The sequence below is a fragment of the Triticum dicoccoides genome, chromosome 6B, assembly GCF_002162155.2.
Source record: "Triticum dicoccoides isolate Atlit2015 ecotype Zavitan chromosome 6B, WEW_v2.0, whole genome shotgun sequence".
Lineage (NCBI taxonomy): Eukaryota > Viridiplantae > Streptophyta > Magnoliopsida > Poales > Poaceae > Triticum > Triticum dicoccoides.
This window is the reverse complement of record NC_041391.1, coordinates 75267783-75278866: the sequence shown is the minus strand read 5'-3', so window position 1 is coordinate 75278866 and position 11084 is coordinate 75267783. Positions and strand designations below refer to the sequence as shown.

The window sequence follows — 11084 nt, the reverse complement described above, 5'->3', positions numbered from 1 at the left end:
CATGCAAAAATGTGGAAGTTGGAAGCAATACATACCTTGCGGGCCTTTTGTCAAACACCTTGCGGGTGCAAAAGTGGCGGTGAGCGGCCAGGCGCTGTTCGTCGGAGACTGCCGCGTGCGACGGGCGGCGTTGACTAGAAAGAGAGGGAGGAAGCCGCGGCAGCGCGGGAAGAGATCGGGGAAGCGCCGGAACGGTCGCCGGAAAAATGGGGTGGCGCGGGCGGCGCGGCTGGATGGGTAGACGGAGTTGCGCGCGAGCGCTTGAGAATCCAGCGCGCGGGAGCGGGCGCAACAAATAAGAGGCGCGAGATGGCGTTTCCGCCCGCACGCTGAATTACATATGTCACGCGCGCTGTTTTTGCGGGTGCGCTGGAGCGCCAGGAACGGTAGCGCGCTAAAACTATTACTTTTTCCGCGCGGCGCGTTTATAGCGCGGCTGTTGGAGATGCCCTTATAGATGCAAACCATGTATCCCGTACCCACACCACACCAATCTAAGTCATCCATTGTGGCTGGACACTAAAATAGCACGAACAAGCAACAAAAACCAAAGATTGGAGTCAAATCAAATCTTAAATCGAAAAAGGCACACTTCTAGGAACCCTAACCCTAGTCCAGACAAGACTCACGTAGGGCTGGTAGCCATGTTCTTCTAAGAGCGACGTGAGGGACTCTGAGCTCATCTCGCTGCCATTCTACGGTGCCATGGTTGCAGCAGTCGGTGGCGAGCCCGCTAGGGTGACTGTGCTGGCGATGGCTGAGAGGACTGAGGAGGAAGAGGGTTGCGCGGGGGAAACAGAGTGACCGAGCAACTGTTTGGTTGGGCCAGATAGATAAAGGGCATGTGGTCAACGATCATTACCACATACCACGTGGGCTTTTGCAAACTGTTAGCGATTCATTCCAACAATAAAAACTTACAAAAATTGGTGGGCTTTTGCAAACTGTTAGCGATTCGGTGGTTTTTTGAGAAAACATGCGTTGCGATGATTTTAGGCAAAAAGAAAACATAGTTGTGTTTGCAAATCCCCTAAATTCTATTGGAAACAAGTATATCGGCCTTAAATTCCACATGGAAACACAGAGGAAAACTACAGTATCCCATTTCCACATTATTAAAACTTTAAAACTGGTCGACGAACAGAAAATTATGCTAATCACAGTTAAAATTTGGCCCCCTCCCCCTCCCGGCCTCAGCCACTCACAAGTCACATCACACGACTGCTATAATTTTCTCAGAACCATCCTCTGTTGTCAGGTCAAAGTAAACGCAGCGCCAGGAACCGACGATCTCCTTTCTTTCTTTTAAGATCTACACATCACTCTCTCACTCACCACTACTAGATCAGCCTGAGCTGCGGCGGCCGTCTGGCCCCGCCGCCGCCGCCCTGGTACGGCCCGCAGAGGAGCTCCATCTGCGGCGGCGCCATCGCCGGGGGAGCATGGAGCGCCTGCATCGGCCGCAGGGAGCCGGACGACGGCATGTCCCGGAGCCGGCCGTTCTGCCACGCCGCGGCCGCGCCTTCCGCTGCCTGCCTCGGCTGGTACTGGGAGAAATGGTACTGCCACATCTGCTGCTGCTGCTGCTGCGGAGTCGGCGCGAACTGCTGGAGCTTCATGGCGCCCTGGCTCGCCGGCACGCCGGGGTGCGGCGCGTACCCCGGGCCGCACATGTACTGCTGCATCTGCTGCTGGGCGACATTGGTAAACAATATCTGGTGAGACTCTGTTTCTATTATAACAGTCACTGGGATCAGGAGATGGATAACTGCATTTGTCCACACTTTTATTTAACAAGTTCAGAAACAATGTGCAAAGGGAGAACCTGCTGGATCGACATCACGGGTGCCACATTCCCTCTGCTACAAGGGAGATGCGAATACGACTGGTACGGCGCCGGACCGCGGTGAGTGGTGATCATCTGGGGATGTATATACTGAACATACTGTGGCCCTGAGAATGCCGCCGAGGTGGGCAAGTTCATGAAATCGTTGCTGACCTGAAAGAAGCAGCATGCCATGTCAAGACTGAAGACATAATCACAGAAGAAACTGGACTAGTAGAGTAGCAGCAGTGCTAATCGAAAGGCGGTTATGCTCACCATTGCTTGCCGGCCAGGAGCCATGTCGCAAACTCCGATAGAAGGTTGAACTGGGATCCTCCCGTCAAAATGCATACCATTCTTATTATTCAAGGTGGAGCCGCTTGGAGAGCTCGAAATGCGGCTGTGTGATCTCTCCTGGGTGATTACTTGATTTTGTGATGCCTTATCTTTGTCCAAATGGTTTTGGATGAGATGACTCACATAGGCATGGGTAACACTTCTCTTCCATGTCTTTGCAGGGCCACCATTTTCAGGAAGGGAAAGCTGCGAATAAAAAGGATTTACTTGTCAGCTCAACGGTCAAAGGGTTCAAGCTCAACATTTAGTTATGTACAGGAAAATCCTTTCAGGAGTAAGAATATCTATATAACTTGAGCAACCAACTTGGCTATGATTTTAGTGTCCCATAGATAATTGAGTAGCAGGGCCAATTTGTTTCACTAAAATTAGAGTTGATAAAATACTTGACCTTGTCATTATTTGCAGTTGCCCAGGCTGTAGTAATTTCTTTGCCAGATATTGTGCATGCACCCAATGTACTTGAAGAGGGCCTGGAAAATAAAAGACAGTAATGCTCTTCTTAACAACTGAAAAGAGTGTAGGAAACAGTGTCAAGTTTCAGGCAGCAACTTACTTTTTCGAAGACCCAGTTGAGGTACAAGGTAGCGGAGCCTGGATGGCAGGCGTAACTTCTGATAGGGATGATGTAACAACAGATTAGCTAAGAAGTAATAGCAGCATCGCCAGCATTTTTAGTAGAATCGCGTGTCATAAAATAGTTGTCATGGCATTCTGAAACTAGGACTTACCTTTGGCACTGCTATTCTCATCTTTTGTTCTATCATGTGCCACAAAACCAGATTTATTGCGATTCAGCTGTATAAAAAAAAATATTGTGGGGAGTTCATGAAGCTTTCGGACAAAATGGAAATTACAACAGTACTTTCAGAGAGCAAAAAGAGAAGAAGCAATACCAGCCAGTGAGGAGTCTCCTTCTTCGTCTGGTTAGTTAGACTTAGACTACCATCAAATTGTGCCTTCGGCTTCTTCCAAGCGCTGTAAACAGAAGTAAACATGAGAACACCATCAACATTACGACAAGGTAAGACAACCGAGGACATCCAGGAAGCAATTCCCCACCTTTTATTCAAGAACTCTTTAGGTGGACTTGGCGAATTCGCGAAAAGTCCCAAAGAAAGGTCCTGTATCTTCCCATCTTTGGGAAAATCAGGATTTATGCTGATGCGAGGAGCACCTCGAGCAGGATTTAGTTGTGGAACACTAGCAGTAGCAGTTGGTTCCACTTGTTGATCTGCGCAGGCAGACTGCGTAACCACTTTGTTAGCATCAGTTGGCAACAAAGTTATTTTGTCATCCTCCTTGGTAGCTTCTGTAGGAGTAATCACACCTGAATTACAATGCAGCATGTTAGTCAAACTGTACAGCCTCAGTTATTAGTATGAAACAGACAATTGCAGGAAATAGTGAAGATCAACAACCTTCTGAACAAGAAGTTGAGGCAACATTTATGTTTGAGATATCTTTTTCCGCCGCCGTGTCGGCTGTTGGCTCAGATGGTGGGGGTATTTGGGATAGTGCTAGCAAAGTATCAGCAAGTACTTCCTCCTCCTTTGTGAAAGAATTCGATGGCTGCAAGAAACCCATAGTTCACTTGCAAAGTAGTCTTGGATTACGACAAAATGAAGAGCAGTTTTCAGACAGAAGATGCATACCATGGTCTCATCGGTTCTTATTTCACGATCCATCTGAAAAATCTGAGCACTGATAGCTGAAAGATGACGCCTCTTCTTGGCATGCCGCGGCGATGAAGGAACAGCCTGACCGACGCGCTTGATTATGGCTGAAAGTAGGAGACCCAGAATTGAAATGTAAACTTGGTGCTTTGCCAGTTGTTGCTTAAGAAATCATCTAAACCGTGGATGTCCCAAAAGTAGAAACACTCACATCAATAGTACATTCAGGGACCAGCCAAGTTAGATATGCTATTAAAAATTATCACTATATTACTTTGTAAAACCACTAGCATTCTTGTTGGTTAGCCATCATCAAATCTGAGAAGCATCAGCCAGAGATGGTCCTATGCTAGTATATGCAAATCAGTAGGTAAAGATGGAAAGAGAAAGGGACAAAGCTGTCCCTGTTCCCAGCTTTAAGAGACACCAAATGCAGCGATTAGTGGTACCTGATCTCAATTTCCTAGGAACCGGCGGGTCCACGGCATCACAGCCCTCAGCCACCTTTGAATTTGCAAAACGGAAAACAAATCAAGCCGTGCATAAACAAATACAGGAGGCAAAATGAGTGGACCTTTTTCTGTTGTTTGGGAATAAAATGATTGAATGGGCTTCACTTCAGTTCATTTCAGGGAAGGCAGAACAAGGCATCACCTTTCCGAGGGTCCTCGGCCTCTTCCTGATGATCAGGCTGCTGCTGCTGCTAGGAGTGGTGGATCTGGTCAGTGAGGAGAGGACCGTATCATCGTCGTCGCGGCCTCCGTCGGAACCTTCTTCGGCCTCGCCGTCGCGATGATTGTTCATGTCGCTGTTGGTTGATCTCCACTTCAAGGGCTTGGGTTTTTTCCCCTTCTTACGCTTGAGTTCGGCGATGTGATCCCCGCCCTCGCTCTCGTTTATGTTGCTGTCTGGAAATAGTGTTCAGAGGGGAACTGAGATTAGAAAGGTAAGCCGATGGAACAGCCGTTGTCAAGCATCATGATATAGTGTTGTGCACCGCCGTACTTCTAGTACTTGCTTAAGGTTTTTAAATCCATTATTCCCCTTAAAAAATAATTTGATTTCTAGACAGAGAAAATAAAAGAAATCAGATGCATCAGTCACATGGAAATAACAGAAACTGTCCTATAAACTGTATACTGTGTATCGAATGGACAAAATCCTGGGGGGGAAAACAGGAGAAACAAAAGACTTTGCGATAGTTTTTGTGTAAAAATCTGGAACTTCCTTTGGCATGAAGTCCAAATGAAGTCCTGTTTTTGTTAATAAGAAAAATCAAATCAAGGGTGGAGGAAAGTTTCCCTAACTGAATCAACCAAAAGGGCCCCGAAAAGCCAGGATAACAACATCAGCAAAGGTAGATAGGAGGAAAAAGGTGAAACAGAATAATATTTTGGAGAAGAAAGCACACAAAAAAAATAAACCTTTTTTTGGAACCATGCAGGAGAACTGCATGTTAAATTTAACAGATATAGCAGAAAAACAAAACTCTTAAGGATCTCTAGAAAGTACTCGCCGAAAAACAACAATTAATCTCCGCACATGTTACATCTCCCCTCCCATTTACGCCGTATCACGGTCATCCGTTGATACACATCCCACGGCGGCCAATTTCTGTTGCAGAAAAGGACGACGGGAAAGCCGAGGGCTAGCGCAGTACGTGTGCACACATCTCCCTACACGTCGGCATGCAGTAGGTGCCAAGCGTTACCACCCAAGGCCACAAAGCCACAAGCAAAGCATCACGACATGGATGTCTCATGGAAATTTCTTCACGGAAGAGGAGATCAGCTCCACCTAATCGGAAAAGGCGGCACAGGATATGGATCGCTAAGCGCAAAAAGGCAGAGAAAATTCTGGTTCCATTGGGGAACCAGAATGGAACGTAAGTTTGATCGGGAAATCCATTTGGAAACAGAGGTGATGAGAATTTTGCTTGCCGTTTGGTGCTTGGTGCTTGGTGCTGGGAGCTAGTGGCCTGGTGGTGGTCTCCACTCTCCGGCCAGCACCCCCAAAGTACACGGTGCTCTGATCTAGTTCTAGGCAATGATTCCGGCCACGAGGCCGGATGGTCTCTCTGTAACACAAGAAAAGAGGCTTCCTAATTTCCCAAGAAAAGAACCTTAAAACCAATCACAGAAGCCCATTCTGCTGTAGCGGTAGCAGCGCCCCACCAGCACACCATCCACCTCCTCCAGAGAGAGAGAGAGAGAGAGAGAGAGCAAGAAAAAAAAACAAGAGAGAGAGGGAGATTGCTGCTTATAGGACGAGAAGATAAGGGGCATTTTGGGGAGGATGAGAGAGAAAGCAGCAGAGTTTGTTCACTGTGACCATCATCTGATCTGAATTGATAGAGTAAGTAGTAGTAGGCCATTGGTGGCAGTGAGATGAGAGCAGAGCAGAGGACACAACCACGTACCAGCGGCAGCGGCAGCGGGAGGCAATGAAGTCGGCGAGGAGGAGGAGGACGGGGAGCCGCTCCTTATCACGTGCCGCCTCGTGACCCCAACCACCGCCGCCAGCCTCTTCTTCTCCCTCCGGCCCTCGTCCTCCATATCCACCATCCAGAAAGCTCACCCCAAAAGCTTCTACGAATCCCCTTTCTCTCTCCTCACACCTACACGGGGGTACACACGGCCAATGCGTCCATTAGCATGGAAGAGAGGAGAGGGCAGAGGATGGGGGGCTTTAATAAGGGAGATTGGATGATTTGCCCCATTTTACTTGGACATTAGATGATTTGCCCCACTTTACATAGGATTAGATCATTTGCCCCACTTTTCATTTTTCTTTTGATGATTTGCCCTTTTCAATTACTGTATTCATTTTCGAATTTCTATCCCTTTTTTCATCATGTGAAAAGACAAAGTTGCCCCTGTGGCTGATTTACAATTCTTCTGTAATCTCCTCTGCTTTTGGACTGGTCCTAATTCCATCGACGAGCTCACCATTCTCCAGTTCAACGCCTTTCCTCTCTTCTTCATTCCCCAATACTCAGAGAAAGCTACTGGAGGAGGCCGACCAGGGCACCTTGGCCCCCATGTTGGCAGCAGCGGCCCGGCGCGGCAGCTCCCGCTGCAGATCGTCGGCCCGGCGCGGCGGCTCCCGCTGCAGATCGTCGGTCCGGTGCGGCGGCTCCCGCTGCAGCTCCTCGGCCCGGGGAGGCGGCTCCGGTTGCAGCTCTGCCGCCCACCGCGGCGCCTCCCGCTGCAGCTCGGCGGATCAGCGGGTCCCGGAGCTCCCGCTGCAACTCGGAGCTGCAGATGGTGCGCTCGTTGCTGGTAAAAACTAAGTTCTTTCAGTGATTCATAGATTTATAATTTTTTGTGTGTGAGCTCGTTGCGTTGCCAGTAATAGCCATGGCTGGGCGACAGTGTTGATAGTACTAATTACCCTAGCAGCTCGTACTGCTTCAGTCATGGAGCTGGGTACATTGTATAAAACACTTCGTTCAGTTATCTCCCCCAGATGCTTCAGAGTTTAATTGTATCACACTGAAAATATATATGCTTCATCTCTTGCTGAATCTCCTTCAGTCACAGGTGAGAGATCTATATATGTGCGGTGGATCTGCCTCTCCACTAGCCATGAACATGACGACGCAAGCAACAGAATCAATCTATGATTTGTGAGTACCTGGTTTCGTTGGGTACAGCCATGTAAAGAAAGTAGATATGATTTGTTCCCTGTTAATTAGTTGCTTCAGTTGGACATGGCTTGTAAAGAAAAAAGATTTGTACGGTATCAAACTGTAAATCAGTCACAGGGGCAACTATGTCTTTTCGCATGGAGAAAAACGCAATAAATATTCAAAAATGATTACAGTAATTGAAAAGGGCAAATCATCAAAAGAAAAATGAAAAGTGGGGCAAATGATCTAATCCTATGTAAAGTGGGGCAAATCATCTAATGCCCAAGTAAAATGGGGCAAATCATCCAATTTCCCGCTTTAATAAGGAGGGGGAGCAAAGTGAGTGAACAACAACTTTGTTTCTTTTTCTTTATGGGAGCGAGATGGATAGTAAAGTGGGCATGGGCCGGGCCTAGCAGCGGTTTTACTACTTACTAGTCGCCGTAGTAGTGGTGCTGCACTGGTGCTAGCCTGCCTGGACTGGGACAAGGAGACAGGCATCCCAGAGGTCAGCAGCGGTACAATGGAAGCAACATCAGGGAAAGATTGGGCGGATAGATAGAAGAAGAGAAAAGTAGTGAGCGAGCGAGCGAGCGAGCTGCTTGCTCCTGTGAGGATGAACGGGGGAGGGAGGGAGGGATCGGATGCCTGGAAAGGTTTTGACGAGGGAGGAGGAGGAGAAAAGGCGGAGAAAAGGAGGAGGAATTCTCACTCACTTTCTTGCCTGAAAACGAAACCCGGCCATGTAGCATTGGATTGGATGGATCTTTTCTTTAGCCCCAGGAATCCCAGAAAGAAAGAGAGAGGAATATAGTGTGGTGTCTTTGCATTGCGCGGCGATCGATCCATCCATCGATCCCTTCCCTTTATCCCTCCAGATCCGAATTAATGCGGAAATCTCCCTCTGCTCACTTAACTCTTCCGAGTAATACTCCCAGTACTAATGTAATCGCCATTAATGAAGGATTGGAAAATCCCTGCTCTGTTTTGGAAGCAAGTAGTGGGAGAAATGCGGTGATGAGACGTCGTCGATGGGGACAGCTGCTTGGGCCGTGGCCGGGTCGATGCTCGATCCATCATCGCACCGGACGAACGCGGGGTTTATCCTGAATTAACGCTGTCAAGCTGGAAAACACGGACGGAGGTAATAACGGCGAGAATCGACGGAAAAGGCACGGATTAAGTGGAGGAAAGAAACGGAACGCATCGCAGGAAACAGGAGCCAACTCCCTCCGCCAAATCAAGAAAGTAATCAACGCTTGTGCTCGTACGCGTACCCACCTCGCATCGCGTCGATCGGCGCCGGCGCCGGCGCCGCCCCTCCTCGCGCCGCGCAGAATCCTCCCGGCAGCGGCGGCGGCGGCGGCGGCGGAAGCAGCCAGAGCGACGCAGGACGTGCCGGAGAGGAGGAAGAACGGCGAGCAGAGGAGGAAGATCTATGGGAAGGTAGTTGCTTGTCTGGAGGAGGAAGAAGAGTTGTGGTAAATGGGATTACGGGAGGGAGGGGGCGGCCGGGGGCAGGGGACTGACCAGGACGACGTCGGCCCGCTTTTCGCCGTGGCGTGGGCGTGAACGGAAAGCTGCCGCCGCGAGCGCCCCCCGCCTGGACTGGACTGCGCTTGTCCTCTCCCCCTCACTATAAATCCTCTCTCGTAGGCTCGTAGCGCTCTCTCTCCTCACATGTACTGCGTGTGCGCAGGGACGGACGGATGGACGGACGGCGGTGATTGGCCCGCCGCGATATCTCCGTGCATCCCCTGTCCGGTCTATCCCCCACTTAAACGCCCCTACTGGCTGGCTACAGGATGCAGCCTCTTGTGGGTGTTTTTGGTGAAGACTTTCTATTGCTTGCTGCCGCGGCTGCGAGAAAAGATATGACGATATCGGCAATTCAAGTGCTGCCGGCCGAGACTGGCAGAGTTTAGTTTTACTGCGTACGGGCCAGCAGCACAGATTATGATGGTGGTCTTCCTTTCCTTTCTTCTGCGCCCGACCCGCCATTCGTCGGCGACGTCAGTCAGTCGGTCGATCAGTCAGAAACTCAGACTCAGGACATTGTAGTAACAAGTTCATTTTTTTACTGGACCGAAGCAAAGCTACGTGAAACAAACATGGCAAACTGCTGGGAAGCAAAATTCCTGTCATACGAGTCGATACATCGTCAGGTCGAATTCCCTTCTTACGTTTTTTTAGCAGAATCCCCTTCTTAGGTGAGTCAAAGGAAACTCCAAAGCGGATCACCAAATGGACATCATCAACTGTCCATGGACAGCCCGATAATCCAACCGTGTTCATAAAATCCGGACTGTGGGCTATGGCTCATGATGGGCCAGGTAGATCGAAAGAAAAAAAAAGATGATGGAGGGGGACACATGGACTATGTAGACAATGGTCCAAATAATAGTGGGCCAGGTGGACGTCCATACTTCCTTCTCGAGCCTTCCGCCAGTCTGGTGCCAGTTTGTGAGATTCCGACCGTCCAGGCCAATGAGGACAGTTTTGATGACCACCGTTGGAGGATGGCTGAAATTGTCTGGGCGGTCAAGCTCGGACAATTTGGTGACCCATATTGGATTTTTCCTAACTCTCTCCCGAATCAATCCCCAACCCCCTTTCCTCTCTCCTGCCTCCAAGACCTTCTCCGCCGAGGTCGTCATCCACCGCACCTCCCATGTATTCTCTGTCAGCGCCGTTCGGGTTGGATCCATGGCCCGTCCCACTCCTCTCGATGCGGCTCTCGGACCACCGCACATGCCGCCGTTCTCCACCACATCGTCGGCGAACCCAAATCCCTGTCGTTCTCCGATGTACACCTTCTCAAATATTGCCCAAATTATGCTCCTCCATCACCACCTTGTTGCCGATTTATGCATATGTCTATGCCTTAATATAAGGGGATTATAAATTTCACCTGGATACTAGTGGAAAGCATGCTACTTTGCAATTTGCATCACCAATCTTTTGTGCTTCCAATATGTCTTATTTATAGAGTGGTAGAAATTGTATTTTCCTTCAAGCATTCGTGCTTCATATGTATATCGCAATTTCAATCTATTGCCATGCTTCGAGGTAGCTTCCTATGTACCCCTGCATCTACCATCATTCGTATGTACAGATGGAATTTCAACCTGGGTGCCATGCTTGCTAGGTGTACATATAATTTCTTCAAAGCATTAGCATCCATACTTCCTAGGTGATTCTTTGTACAGATGTTTCTTCCATGCAACTTCAGTCTCTTTCCATGTTTCCTAGATGTATGGATGTAAAGCTCATTGCTTCGGAGCATCCATGTTTTCTTTATGTACAGATAGAACTGCAATCACACTTCTTGATTTTGTATATGTGTTTCCAATGTGTAGATTTATTAAAAAAAAAGCAAACATGTTGCATTGTATTTCTCATAACTTCGATGATTTCCTCTTCTTGCATGGCCTTTCAGGTTGTGTAATATAATTAGCCTTTTCATTCTAGCAATAATGTGTATATATTCAACTGTTGATGTCACATTACTTGTGCTTCCATATTTACCTTTCATTGCATATATCTCCTGTGGTGGCGGTCTCTCCATCGACGTTTGTAACAGTATGCTTTCAGG

The 11084-nt window shown here is 48.6% G+C and overlaps 1 protein-coding gene across 5 annotated transcripts; it reads right to left on the bottom strand.

The window, feature by feature from the left end:
• Nucleotides 1–1081: 1081 nt before the first annotated feature.
• Nucleotides 1082–9141, bottom strand: LOC119323656. 5 transcript variants are annotated; one of them, XM_037597357.1, is made up of 15 exons: nucleotides 9020–9141; nucleotides 8771–8947; nucleotides 6278–6475; nucleotides 4513–4766; nucleotides 4308–4362; nucleotides 3838–3965; nucleotides 3604–3754; nucleotides 3245–3512; nucleotides 3079–3160; nucleotides 2914–2980; nucleotides 2739–2796; nucleotides 2574–2655; nucleotides 2102–2368; nucleotides 1826–1999; nucleotides 1082–1691 (listed from the first exon to the last, which is right to left on the bottom strand). In XM_037597357.1, exons 3-15 carry the CDS (start codon nucleotides 6420–6422, stop codon nucleotides 1341–1343), a joined length of 2082 nt encoding a protein of 693 aa, XP_037453254.1. In that variant the 5' UTR covers nucleotides 6423–6475; nucleotides 8771–8947; nucleotides 9020–9141; the 3' UTR covers nucleotides 1082–1340. The 5 variants fall into 5 exon arrangements, with proteins under 5 accessions (XP_037453254.1, XP_037453256.1, XP_037453253.1 ...); XM_037597359.1 differs by lacking the exon at nucleotides 6278–6475 and having other exon boundaries at nucleotides 9020–9140; XM_037597356.1 differs by lacking the exons at nucleotides 8771–8947; nucleotides 9020–9141 and having other exon boundaries at nucleotides 6278–6549.
• Between the last annotated feature and the right edge of the window lie 1943 nt (nucleotides 9142–11084).